Here is a 14,958-nt window from a genome sequence, read left to right on the forward strand (position 1 = left end):
CGTAGCCAATCTTTTACATCTTCTCTTTTCATTTTACCTTTCATAGCTTTGGCTAATTTATTAATACTACCGAATGCAGCAGGATGAGAAGGGTTATAATAAATACTATTTATTTCTAATAAGGGCTCCATTTCTCCCAGACTAATTTTTTCTTGGGTTTTACTTTTTCTCTTTCAGTACTAGTTGGTGTTGAATTCGGATCTTTTCGAGGTGTAAAGTTCTTATGCTCATCTAATATTAGCTGAGTTATAAAGCCAGTTCTTTTAGTATTACCAAGGTAGGTAACTGGTGTATTGATATCTTTCAATAAAGTTGCAAATTGTTGCCATCCTACTGGATCAATTTTTCTACTTGGTCTAATAAAATCACTCACCAAGTCTATGATGTTACTTCCAGGAATTTTAACTTTGTCTATGAATACAGTACCCTCGCCATCCCAATTAATTTTATCCTTGTGATCAGACAAGAGACCTAGCAACAGCTCACCTTTCTTTAAATATGTTTTAGGTATCACTCTCAATATTTGTTTCGGTGTATACGTTGGTGAGTTAACCTTTTCGTGTTCATTTATATCAACTGTTGTTCGCTTTGGAGTCTGTTCAGCAACTATATTAGTCTTAGCTTCTTCCTGTAGTTTTATATCACTAAAATCTTTCTTTAAATTAAATTTATTATTCGTATCTAATTCCAGTTTATTATTATCAATTTTCATTTTGATATTATCTGTATCACCAGTATTAACATCAGAAAAATAAGTAACAATAGGTAACTCATAAGGTTTTCGGTCTTCTTGAGTATGGTGTAGGTACCTTTGTAAAATTTGTAAATAGAGAATACACTTTTCTCTATCTTCAATATTACTTTTTAATATATTTTGCATTTCGGCATCCAGTCTAGACATGGGACTGTCTAACATTGTTTGTTGATTAATTTTTTCTATTATACCTGGATCTATAAGTAACATTTTCTTAGCGTGTTCCATGTTCATGTTAGGGTATTTACTAGTGCACTCAGAACTGAACCTAATATTATTGGTAAAAATGATCCTCCTTTTTGAATTATAATATTTTTACGGACTTTGTTTGTAGTTTTACGCACCAGTTGTCGAAGTAAGTGTTTGTATTTCTTTAATTTATTCTTCTCATTTTCTGGGAGTTGTACTTTACCTTGTAAAACGTTATAGATACATTCACAAATACAATTTATCTCTTGTTCGTTGCAGGATTTTAAGAGTGCTTTTTGGTATTTTGGTTTAAGAATATGAAGAGCTTCTAAAAACTTTTTATGTGTCTTCAAGGTTCGAGACATTATTAATAAATGACGGAAATTTCTTGTTGCTTTGCATATTTAAACCCCTTTGTAGGTAAGTATACAGTACAGTAACAGTCAGAAGGGAATATTTTTGTTTTTAATCTACATATATCACTAGTATTTTGTTTTAAATCTATCATTAAATATCCATGAGGTTCTTTCGTTGCATCTTTATAAGAATCTTCCATGAATTTAGTATTTTCAGGTGATACTTGTCTCGCTAAGTGTCGAATCTGTGTTTTATCACGTGGATTTTTAAAATATATTATATAACTCGAGTTTAAGGAAATGTCCCTCTGACCTCTACCTTGATGAAACAAATTTTGAGTTATATAAAACACACTCAAATTTCTATGATGACTTCCTTTTGTAAAAATGTCAACGATGCGGCCATCCGATTCTCTCATAAGATCATCGATGATAACAAGCTGGGGACCTTTCCCATCAAACATACTAAGATCTGGCATACCTTGATGGTAATTAACAAGTTTCAAGTTGTATAAAGGTTGCATTTCATCAAAACACCATGTAACTTGATCGAAACTTGTACTACAAATATCTTTTACATATTTCAAGAAGTTTGTAACGAATTGTGACTTTCCACATCCACTTGGACCAGCAACTATTGCAGTAAAGGGATGAATGAAATGAAACATTTTTAAAACAAGTTGACTGCACAACGTATTATTTAACAATGAACATAATTTAATGAACAATACACATTTATAATAATCAAGTATAATTTGTCTTAAAACTAGAACACATACATGAAATGGTTTACAGGAACAAACATTGAAATACATTACCAAACTAACAATTATAAACTAGACATACACATTTATAAACACAATTAAGATAATATATAGTTCAAAGAATTACATTAAACATATTTGCAAGTAAACCAATATTTCACCGTTGTTATCTAAGTTTGTAATGACCCCAAGCTAATGTGTCAATACCATTAGGCAAAATATGGCAAAATTTCTGGGGCAAGTACCTAAAAGATGTATAGTTGGATTTGTAAACAACACAGCATTCAATGGAAGTCTTACTAAAAATCCATTCAATTTTGAAAACTATGCTATGAACACATTTTGTTTATATATTGATGGCCAACAAATACCTTCAAAAGCATTGCAACCATCATTCGAGAATGATATTTTTACTGCAGCCTATCACACTTTATTTTCGGGGACTGGTATACATTTTCTAAATGAAGGTAATGGAATATCTAGGGAGCAATATGCAAAAGGTTACTGCCTATTAGCGTTTGACCTAACTCCTGATTTGTCATCAAATTCCATGACTCATTGGAATCTTATAAAGCATGGCAGTGTAAGGGTAGAAGTTCGGTTTGAATCAACTCTAACCGAAACTATTAATTGTATAGTGTATGCAGAGTTTGATAACGTTATTGAAATTGATAAGAACCGAAATGTAACCGTCGACTACAGTAGTTAAGATAAATTTATATACTTAGATGTAAGTAAAAGCCTAATAAATGTAATATATTATACCTATTTGAAGTCTTTCATTCGAGTTAAACCATATTGCATCCCTTTAAATATAAGGTTTGGATAATTTTGCTCTGCATTTGTAAATAGTGTATTGTACCTATCAGAGGTATCGATAAGTAGGCATGCACAATGGATACAATCGAGATTCAGAAGCATTTAAATAAAATTCATTGTAGCTTGAAAAACAATGTCTATGCGGCAAACCGATTACCGCTATACGTTAAGACTCCAATGTACTTGATAAGTAATTTGGACCCTGACAGTGAACCAGGCTCTCACTGGGTAGGCATGTACATAGACAGAAATGGCATCGGTGGGTATTTTGATTCATATGGCCGACCACCAACAGGCCATCACAAAGCCTTTTTCAGAAGGAACGCAAAGCATTGGGATTTTAATAGATATAGAATACAACTTGATTGGTCTTCAGTTTGTGGAGAATATAGTCTTACATACTTGCATTACATGTATTATGGAAATACACTCAGAGATTTTTTAAGCCTGTTTTGTGAGGATAAATTGATAAACGATATTGTAGTATCGCAATTGTTCAAAAGGTTGTTTTGGAAATAATAAACAATGTCAATACGAAGTTTTTTTTATTGCATTACCATGCGCATACCCCCATCATTAACGACACAGTGATAATGACCCTATTATGTTGTGAGGACAGCGAGTGGTGATTAGATAAGTAAGGTCCGTATTGTTATATGGACATAGCGAGCTTAATGAGATAAGGAGGTGATTAGATAATGAATTAGAGGTCGTTATTCATAAAAGCTAACTTCGTAAGCAAAGGAGATAGCGTAAAATAAATGCGTGCAATCGATCGGGCGTGGTCGGAAACCCCCATTTTGACACCAAACTTTTTTTTTTTTTTTTTTTTTTTTTTTTTAGCCGGGCTCGCCCCTCGATCGTGGCAAACAGGGCAGCGGGGGGACGGGGAAGCGAGGGGGGAAAGTCGGTGCCCCACAACCGGTGAATAGAGAGGGGAGGGGGAAAATCGGTGCCCCAGAACCGGTGAATCCCTACTACTATTGAGGCCTATCTGAGGTCGGTCACAGATACTATGAGGACTTAGTTGGCACGCCTTTAGTAAAGAGTGTCTCTCTACCCACAATCTTCCAGAACACAATAATCACCACTATTGTTATTTGACAAAAGTAGGTGGAGGTGTGAAGGTTATGCCTCCGAAGTAGAATCATAAAGAATTTTACCACTATCAAATTGTCTGTTAAAAACCTTTTGTGTAACTTTTGTATAGCTGTTTTACTATTTTGGGCCAAAAAAATATAGTATTATAACCGACTCCTACACAATCTATAACAATATCTTCATTCCTCTTTCTCTTACACCCAAGCCTATCCAGGATACATTTACCCCTCGCTTAATATAGCCTTATATTCTACGAACTTCCGACATGTAAACGGAAGCACTTTATCGATATATTGAAAACCTTACTTTTTTCACGTCTAAAAATAGAATCTATAAATATACTTGAATTATTCTCAACTCTCGATTCTGTTTCGCATTTATAATAAAGACTGTTATTTTCAAGAAAAAAATCTGTCATAGTTTGAAAACTAATTTTAGCTACGTGCCCGAGTAGAGGAATGGTATTTTATTTACCGTCTGCTTCTATCAAAGGTCAGTTCTTACAATTTACTATTTCAGTGTCTGTATTTAAACAACTGTTTAAAAATACGTCTGAGGAATATTTCTGTTATAAAATGACTGTTTTCTAAGGTCGTATGGATTTTGTACGATAGAAATGAAACATGAAAATTAGTTTTTTAATTTTTGTCTGTTTGTAACATTAAGTAGTAAAGGGATGAAGCAATTGTAAAGAGTTTCCCGACAAATATAAAAATCATAACAAATATTACCAAAATATATTTTCCAAAAAAAAAACCTGCGTTCTTAAGTAAAAATTAAAAACCTGCAGGCATTAAGGCAGATATCGTAAATGTCGATAGAGAAGCTGGGTGCTGATTACGATTATGAATAGACAAACACTTTTTATCTTTTTTAAACGTGATTGTTTTTAAAATTTCAGATATCTGCATACCTCTCAGTCACGGTGTACATCGAGGACATCAACGACAACGCTCCGAAGTTCTTAGACACACCATACCAGGTCACCGTGGATGAACTAACACCTACTGGTAATGTTAATTTTCTTTGCCAGCCTAACTTTTACTTTCCTAATAGTTTATTTTGTTTATTTACAGTATGGAATGTATTAAAATAATAACAACAGAAAACTAAATTTCCAGTAGTATTCAAATGTCCTTAATTTTGTAATATAGGCCTTGATGTTAACATCCTTATAAAATTGAACCATCATACAGGGAATCTTAATGAGCTAAATGATGAAATAGCGTTTATTAACAAAGTTCTTAAAAATTATTAAAAAGTTAAAAAAAAAATTAATTGAATAAATACTACGTTATACAAATATGATGCTATTAAATGAGTCAATATTAAAAACATTACATATTTTACAGGTCTAACAATCTTCAAGGGGATTCGTGCTTTCGACCGTGACAAGCCGAACACTCCTAACTCCGATGTCCAGTACAGCATCACGGCAGGAGACGCAGACGGTCGCTTTGCTTTAGAGAGCTCCCACAAACCAGCTCTCATCTTGAATAAGCCGCTTGACTTCGATACTGGCGATAAGGAGTTCATGCTCACTATTACTGCATCTGTGAGTAATTTTGTTGTTAATACTTAATATCCTTCATAAAAATTCGTTTTATTGTTTATACGTTAAAACATAATAAAGAATTAGGAACTATTACTTTCATAAGTTACTTTCATAACTTTGTAGAGTAACTATTTCTATTAGAATTAGGAGTTAATAGCCTTAATTTAATTGTCGAAACATAAATTTCTTACTATGGTCCAGCGTTAGTTTCTTTAAAAATTTAAATGTCTAATTATGAAATGTATAATTTTATTATTATTAACAATTAAGGAAATTTCACCAACTAGTAGCTGATATCTTTTCGACATTTCTTAAACTTTAATAAGCGCTTTTGTGTTTTATCATCATGTATTAGTCCATTCAATATTTCACATCGATAGTCACTTTCAAGGGAACGTCTTATAAAACAATTTGTTTAATATATTTCAGGATCGTGGCTCTCCACCGCGCAGCGCAAACGCCACTGTCCACGTCATTGTACAGGACAATGACGATCTTCCGCCAAAGTTCACCCAGGAAGTCTACAGGACACAAATACCTGAATTCTACCCATTACTCGTGAGTAAAGAAATTTCTTTTTTCTTTCAACGTTATGAATCCTTTGATCGTAATGTCTTAACATAACCATAAAAGCAATACACGAAGACTTTGATTCCAAGTCTTAAAAGCATATAAGATGATAAGCATATAAGAAGATTGATCACATTTTGTTTTTATAGACATCTATGCAGACGTCAAAAATTAAGCCTTAATTAGGAAAATTTCGGATGGCACAATTAAAATGAGCTTCTAATATTTCAAATTTATGAAATCATAGGGAATTTGAATAGCATTTATTTGTATAATTAAATATAATTACTTTGAAATCATTTTAAGGATTTCCTTTGTTTAAGTAGATGAAATCAATATTTATAAACAGTTCACTGACATCATTATTCAAACTTACAAAATTACAACATTATTATTCAAAACTAACATCTCTACATAAGTATGAAATGATGTAAGAGACCTTTTCTCCTTTGACATAATAATAATACATAGTTAATAATCTAACAATTTTGTATCATAAACTTTATGTAGTATGTTATTAAGTAACTCTAGTCTTTGAAGTAATATATTTGAGTATCGACCTTTGTACGCGTATGATAAACGTGATGCTTACATTCTCTTTTCCGATTGTTAATATTTGTTGCTTACTTTGAATTATTTACTTCTTGTTTTTTTTTTCACAAATGCTTTATTTTTAGACTTTGAAATATTCATTTATAATATTCATTTAACTTATTACTACTTTGTCGGTGTCCCAGGGCAAACGTATCCACAAGGAGCTGCTATTTTCGCCCCCCATCCGCGCGTTCGACCAGGACGCCGGCGTCGCAGCGCCTGTGCGCTACGAGCTGGTGGCAGGCGAGAGGACGCTGTTGTCACTCAGTCCGCTCAATGGGAGCCTGTTCCTGGAGCGTGAGGTCGACCTGGATGACGAGCCGTCGTTACCGGGTAAGTGAGTGGAAGGGGGTGAACACTTACACTTGTTACACCATACTAAGAGACAAAGATATGCAATAGAGGTCGAACAGAATCGGTAATCTAACAGAAAATCACCTACCTCATCCAGTTTTAATTCTTAATAAACGAACAATGGATTGGTACGCAAGAAATACATAAATAACAAAAGATTAAAGACAGATGTAGAGTAAACAGAAATTAAGAAATTTCTAACAGGATTTAAAAAAATTTGAAATTGGCAAGCAATAAAATTCTACTCATATACTTTTTTGCTTTCAGGCAACACCTATGTCCTTCAAGTGCAAGCGTCGCAGGTGGATAACCCGCTGAAGACGGCACACGCCAGGGTTGAGGTGGAGATACTGGACCTCAACGACAACTTACCCGACTTCGAAGTTGATTTCTACAATATAAGCATCGTGGAAAACTTGCCGAATGGTATACAGACTTAGCATATAAATTTGTTTCTTTGATACTTTCCAATAAAATAAGGAAAATATCCACATCAAAATAACTGAATACGAAAACGTCGCATTTAGGATTTGGAAACTTAAGAGATCTAAAAGTAAAATTCTTGTGAATCTAATCTGTAAAATTGGCTCTGTGACTATTTAATCAGAAAATTTAATGACGTCTCAAATTTCAAAATTGGTAACACTACTTAGTTAACAGGCGGAAATAAAGAATACCTATTAAATATTACTCTCCTTTTTAGGTGTCCTATAATATTCCTTAAAGGGTAAAATTTCGTGCAGTACCAATTTACATCAACCTTAATAATGAAAATATTTCTTGAGTCTTATTTTAAACAATGAAGTTTATTTAAACCTACATTATTCTTAAACCAAAATAAATTGAATCTATTCATAAAGTTATTCCTTTTTACAAAACGAAGTAAATTATCTTCAGTTAAAGGTAAATCTTATTCATTTTCTTCTGTAGTTTATTAAAGTGAATAAAATACTATTTTTAGAAAACCTTTATAACTTTAAGTGACGACTTACGAACCAACGGAACGGAAATTGTTTTATTTGTTGTTTTTAGGTTCATCTTTATAGTTTGAATGTCAGAGTTGCTAAAAGGATTCATCACGAAACGGTAATATAATTAGACCATAGTTCAAAGATTCATCATCATTGTATCTTCGATGTGAAAAATGTTATTTTATTCGAGTACTCAAAGTACATTGTTGGAAATTATTCAGGTTCAACGCTCTTTCCGAGGTTACATTAAGACGGTTTTTGCTTCAAAAATAATTTATTATATTAAGCAAATTTTCTCTGGAGTTCATATTTTTTCTGTAGGCTACCGTTATGAAGACAAAGATGCAAATTCAATTATTTAAAATTCATACAAAAAATTACACGAAATCTGTACAAGACGGATTCCAAAATTAACTTAATTATTCCATACCTACCGAACAATGTATTTTTAGTTGCATTGCGTGGGAGGGTAGACAGTGTATATTGGATGTTTAAAACTATATTTCCATATATTTTGGTCGCAGCTTCTTACAAATTACTTTGATTCTAGGCCAAGGCTAAAAACGCGTTTATTTTTTTATATTTTTCATTGAAAAAATCTTACTTATTTCGAATATATTTAATTAAATCTATAGAGTGAATCCGTACGACAAAACTTGTTTTGAATTATACTGGACAGTATTTACTTATGCATTTACAACCAAAGACGTCTCTATGATCTGATTATATTATTAGTGTTTAATAAAAATATTTTAAATTACGTAGCGGTTTTTGTCTTTTTATTCTTTATGCAATAATTTGTTTAATAAAAAATTGAAAGCCCAAAATTTAAAACTGAATGTTAAAACTATTGAGACGTCTTCGTGAGAAGACTAAAACACTACTTGAGAAATTAGTATACTCAACATTATCGTTTCAGGTTTCAGTGTGCTTCAAGTAATGGCTACGGACAAGGACCAGGGCGATAATGGGGAGTTCACGTACCAGCTAAATGATCCCGAGGGAGCCTTCGCTATCGACCCCAGGAGCGGCTGGCTCACTGTCAGGAACCAGGTAACAATGGAATCTATTCATTTTAATGTTGCAAAAATCCAACTAATTTGTTCGCATGTTAATCATAATAGATTTTTTGAAAAAAACTTTGGTCGCAAATTTAAGACAATGGTAGTCACAAATTACATGATTAATGTTTAATGTAACGTGATTTTTATATTGTGTTTAGAGTCATGTGATCTTTTCCAGACGGTATTGGATAGAGAACAACATGCATCATTACGAATGAAAGTGTACGCCAAAGAAAAAAATCCAAGCATCGTGGGCACGTTTCTTGACAAGCAAAGACTATCAAAGTGGCGTAGAAATCCAACCACACCTAGAACAAACACCAAAAATAAAACCATGTACGTTTTCCCGGACAAAATTGGAACAAAGACCGAAAATGTTGAGTACTTCGAAGACATGAATCAACTTATGTCATTTGTTACTGTAGAAGTTACACTACTTGATGCCAATGATAACAATCCCGTATTCGTACCTAGCAATCTCTATGAATTTACAGTAAAATCTAATGCAAAAATTGGCACTTATATAGGAAAGGTCAAAGCAGTGGATCCGGACTTAGGAAGAAATGGTATGGTTTTATATGATTTGCAAAGAACCAGTAACCTAACTATCACATCGCCTTTTCAAGTAGATCCTAAGGCAGGAGTAATAAGCTTAGCAGAATCACCGGTTTTGGAAGGAAGACATGCTCTATTTATAGAAGCGTCGGATCAACCAGCAAATCCTAGTGAAAGAAGATATTCTTTAGCCGTTGTTACAATTGATGTTACAAGAGCTCAAAAAGGTATTTTTTATTTGTATGTCCATAATTTCGAAGTTGCGATTTGAATTATGTTACAAAATATTATTTTAGAGAACATCTACAATATGGCATAGTACTTATTTATCAAGTAAATTCTATTTCAGGTCCTAAACCAGACCGACCGGATTTTATAGGTGCACCTTATGAATTTTGGGTTGGATCTAATGTTGGTATTGGAACCAGTGTTGGCCAAATACGTGTTAATGATGCAATGGAAAAATCTGACGTATCGTACGATTTATTACATGGATATGAAGAGGGTGGTATGTTTAACTCAGTTTTATATATTTTACTTATTATCTACATACATTGTTGCGACGTGAAAATTATTGAATAATTATTCTTCCAGTACCTTTTGCCGTCGAAGAACGTTCAGGAGTTATAACTGTTATCGACGAACTATCAAAATTTGATCGACCTTTGTACGATTTTGAAGCAATGGCAATACAGGAAAGGCGAAATTTATCAATATCAACCAATGCTACGGTACACGTTGTCGATGTGAATGACGAGAGAGGTGTCTTTTTGAAGTAATTATTTACCCCTAATAATATTCCTTTTAATGTGTTGATTCTCAATAACGGTATTCTTTTATTGTAGGGGAACGCAATCACCTCTGGTGTTTCGAGTTAAGGAAAATGTTGCAGGCGCAACGATTGGACAAATTTTCCACGTGAACATAAGTACTTTACCTTTGAATACAACTGGAAATATTCAATTTTTAATTGCCAATCAGCAGGATATTACGGACGATATTGCTATAGGTAAGATTTAATTTCTTTAATAATATTATATCTATGCATGCTTGATGTGTTTGTTAACATTATATTCTTTGGTTTCAGGACAAGATGGAACTATTTTTGCTCAAAAACCATTAGATCGAGAAAAAAGAGACACATATAGAATGACTGTGATAGCAGAATTTAACAAAGGCGTTATATCTGGGGCAGGTCTATATCAAGTAACAATATATGTGGACGATGAAAATGATAATCCACCTATATTTGAGTACTTGGCCTACGAAGGTTTTATTAATGAGAATTCCAAAAAAGGTACAGAAGTAAAAATGACACACAAAATACATGCTAAAGACGCAGATATAGGCCAAAATGCAGTATTTACCTATACTCTTTTTGGAGATGGCCGTGACATATTTAGCGTAAATGAAGAAACTGGTATTGTTTCATATGTGGGAGATAAGTTAGACCGCGAAGAAAAAAGCATTTACCTGTTAAAAATTGTTGCAAGAGACAAAGGAGGTCTAAATTCTGAAACGAAGTTAACAATAACAGTTTTAGATGAAAACGATAATCAACCAAAGTATGATCAAATAATAATCCCGTTAGGTGAAAATGTAGAATTACTAGAAGTTGACGAAAATACTACTGTTAAGATTTACCGTGAAAAAAGAAACGATTCCAATGGAACGATTATAAAAATAGAAGCTAAACCAAAGAATAAATTTGCAGCTGCGTCTGATTCTTCAGGTCCGATGTTCATAATTCCAGAAAATAATGCTATTGGTTCCACTATATTAAAATTGAGTGCAATAGACATGGATAGCGGTCCAAATGGTCAGATAAGATATGAATTTATTTCAGAAGTTTTTATGCCTCCTTATGCTATTCCATCTAATGCGGCTCAACTCAAAAGGTTCTTCGTTATTAATGAGAGACATGGACATATTGTTGTCGCTAGAGCTTTACCACCGGAGTCTGAATTTCGATTGAATGTTTCAGCATTAGATGGAGGGGAACTTAGCGATCATATCACAGTCAGATTATTTGTTAAAGATATCAATGACCACTTTCCAATGTTCAAAAAATCTTGGTATAATTTTAACGTAGAAGAAGCACAGTATAGTCGAAGAGTGTTAGGAAAAGTGGATGCGACTGATGCTGATTTTGGTCAAAATGCAAATTTGACTTATTATATTCAACCATTAGGAAAAGATATTCCTTTTGAAATTTCACCGCTAAGCGGAGTCTTTAGTGTGAATGGCGAATTAGATAGAGAAAGAGAAGATAAATATATAATTACAGTTGTGGCTCAGGATAATGGTCATGAAAAGAAATTATCATCTTCTGTCAGTGTTGAGGTGCAAGTATTGGATGTGAATGACAATGCACCGAAATTTTTCGCATATGATGAATTATTAGAATGGAAACATCCTGAAGCTGACGAGTTATCTAATCATAACTTTGAATCCGTTATGATGTTACCAGTTTATAAGGTATCATTGGAAGAAAATACTCCAATTGGTACTATAGTTACGAGAGTATATGCGAATGATTCTGATTTTATTGGCAACGGAAATGGTTTGATTTTATATAGCTTACCACAGCGAAAAAATCTTCTAAATATTTTTGCAATAGATTCGAAAGAAGGAATCATTACGACCACTGGTAGATTGGATTATGAAAGTCTAGCTGTTCACAATATTACTGTCATAGCTTCTGATTTGGGATCTCCTAGTTTGAGTTCTACTGCGATAGTAATGCTAACAGTCAAAGATATACCTGATGACATAGAAGTTTCCGACAAACCAGTGTTTATTTCTAGGTACTATGAGTTGGAAATAGAAGAAAATGTTCATACTCCTGTAGAATTAGTAACCTTAAATGTTACAGAGTATTACGAGAATTTCAAAATGAAATATTTTATTTTGAATGAAAATGATACTGATATCAAGAAGACTTTCGTAATAGACCCACGCAATGGTACACTATATTTAGTTAGAAGTCCAGACCGAGAAACTAGAGACGTTTATGAAATCATAATAAGGGCTGAAAGGCAGAAAATTAGTAGAGAACTACCCCACATGATATATCCAGTGTCTGATGACGTTTTAGAAGGAATGACAAAGTTTGACGTAAAAGTAGTCGTAAGGATAAAAGATGTAAATGATAATGCACCGAGGTTTGTCAACGGCGGTCGACCAATGGTTACTGCTATACCAACTACAGCAGCATTTGGTTATGAAGTAATTCAATTGCAGGTTAGTGCTTTTGCGCATGACGTACAAGTACATTTTAAGTAAATAATAATTTACTAATTAATTAAATGAATAACAGTATAGTCTAGCCTAGTGGTTATAGCCTAGTGATAGCCTAGTGGTTAAGAACTCGGTCTCTCGATCGTGGGGTCCGAGGTTCAAATCCCAGGCACGCACCTCTGATTTTTCAAAATTATGTGCGTATTAGAAATTAATTATCACTTGCTTAAACGGTGAAGGAAAACATCGTGAGGAAACCTACATACCTGAGAGATTTATAAAAAAAAAAAAGAAATCTCAAAGGTATGTGAAGTCTACCAATACGCACTTGGCCAGCGCGGTGGACTATGGCCTAATCCTTCTCATTCTGAGAGGAGACCCATGCCCAGCAGTGGGATATAAGTACAGCTTAAAGGTGCAATCCTAAATTAAACTTGAACATATTCCGTGTATTCTAGGATTAAATTTTCTTTGAAAATAATGTTTTCATGGAATAAATACTATGTCTTATAACAAAATGACATCTCCGTTCAGCTGTTTCGTAATTAAAAGCATTTTTTTTATAATACAGAAGTAGCAAATGAACATGTAATTCACCTTTTCATGTGTAAGACATAAATCTGATAATGGCCCTTGAGGACTAAGTTGAAATTCTTTGTATAAATATTTATTTTACCACAATTTAGTATATTTTCAATTGTATCAGCAGCTAACTAATAATTATTTCTGTTAGAAACAAAATATGTAGCAACCTTGCGGTGATTATACCACCTTCAAAAGGAATTTTCTTTTATGCCATTATTTCTATATTTTCTCAGGCAACTGACGCAGACACAGGAATCAACGCGGACGTCCGCTACCAGGTGATTAACTCAGCGGGCGCGCGGTTCGCGGTGGACGCAGTGTCTGGGCGGGTTCGCGCTGCGGGCGGCTTCGCGCGTGACGCCGGACGAGTTATCGGCTTCGACGTCAAGGCTACCGATAGACGGGGTGCTGATGATGGACGCTCGGCGATTGCTAATGTCTTTGTGAGTATTAATGTTACTGGCTTTGATGAGAAGACTTCATATAGACGAGGTGCTAATGATGAAAGGTCGGCGATAGCGAATGTCTTCGTAAGTATTAGTGTTATTGGTTTAAAATGAACTCATTTGATTCCCGGTTAGGGAAATAGATTTAGGAAAATGTAATTAAGTACGCACTTTTAGGATTTTTGCTATTTCTTATACTTTCGAATTTTTCCATCCGCGCACACTTCACCAAATAATTTGTATGTTATATCACACAATATATCCGATATTTTAATGTTTTCGATTTTTTGTTGTTTTGATTTCAATTTTATTTTATTCAAAAGTTATAAAGTAGCATATAACATGAAAAGCCGCTGTAAAAACACAAGAACAAAAGTACGCAACTGATGTACTGGGTCAAATTTATCAACCTAAAACTTCACAAGTCGTTTGTAATCCCACCTCATTAATGGGACAAGACCCAAGTTTGGGTGCAAGTTCCATTGTTACGTAAAGTTTTGACAAAGAATGAAGAGCCTTCAAGTTAAATGACGTAGAAAAAACTTTTTGTCTTCTGAAACAGGTTAAAAGGATGCTTTGTTATTTAATCGACTTCAAAAAAGGGCTCAATTTGTCAGGTACTTTAAAGTATAAGAATTTCAGAGTATCTTCAAATCAAATGTATGAACTCTGTTAATTATTTTCTAAAAGGAATTCAATAAACCGGAAGTGAAGATGGCGATTCATCAAACAAATCAAATAAAAATACACATGTATTACAATAAAGGGGCGAATACTAATACGTTGTTGCTCCTGAGGATAAAACTAGAACACCTTTTATACAATAATACTTTACACCAGACCACATGAACAGAAAACTACTGCGTTCTATCATAAATAATAGCATGTATAGAGTTGGTTTAATTAGATTTTTCTATCTTAGTAAATATATTATAATAGGTTCAGTAATATTTTCTTTATCATCTTGTTTATCCGTTATCTGAAATAGCTGTCGTAATATTGAAATTATATTTATCTGGCAAAAGTTTTCGTTTTTGTTAT

General features: G+C 33.5%; 1 protein-coding gene across 4 annotated transcripts in view; it reads left to right on the forward strand.

Moving 5' to 3' along the window:
- The window catches only part of Cad89D (cadherin 89D), a 77,798-nt gene that overhangs the window by 55,730 nt on the left and 7,110 nt on the right, over positions 1–14,958 (forward strand). For all 4 annotated transcript variants that reach the window (XM_073093761.1, XM_073093762.1, XM_073093763.1 and 1 more), the window contains exons 5-16: positions 4,885–4,993; positions 5,336–5,538; positions 5,968–6,096; positions 6,846–7,035; positions 7,324–7,482; positions 8,947–9,080; positions 9,270–9,873; positions 9,996–10,154; positions 10,241–10,421; positions 10,492–10,655; positions 10,734–12,889; positions 13,705–13,914. In XM_073093761.1, the coding sequence (XP_072949862.1) occupies positions 4,885–4,993; positions 5,336–5,538; positions 5,968–6,096; positions 6,846–7,035; positions 7,324–7,482; positions 8,947–9,080; positions 9,270–9,873; positions 9,996–10,154; positions 10,241–10,421; positions 10,492–10,655; positions 10,734–12,889; positions 13,705–13,914 (4,398 nt within the window). The remainder of the gene's footprint in view (positions 1–4,884; positions 4,994–5,335; positions 5,539–5,967; positions 6,097–6,845; positions 7,036–7,323; positions 7,483–8,946; positions 9,081–9,269; positions 9,874–9,995; positions 10,155–10,240; positions 10,422–10,491; positions 10,656–10,733; positions 12,890–13,704; positions 13,915–14,958) is intronic.

The sequence above is a fragment of the Epargyreus clarus genome, unplaced genomic scaffold (assembly GCF_041222505.1).
Source record: "Epargyreus clarus isolate Ecla_fem2 unplaced genomic scaffold, WU_Ecla_fem_2.2 ptg000005l, whole genome shotgun sequence".
Lineage (NCBI taxonomy): Eukaryota > Metazoa > Arthropoda > Insecta > Lepidoptera > Hesperiidae > Epargyreus > Epargyreus clarus.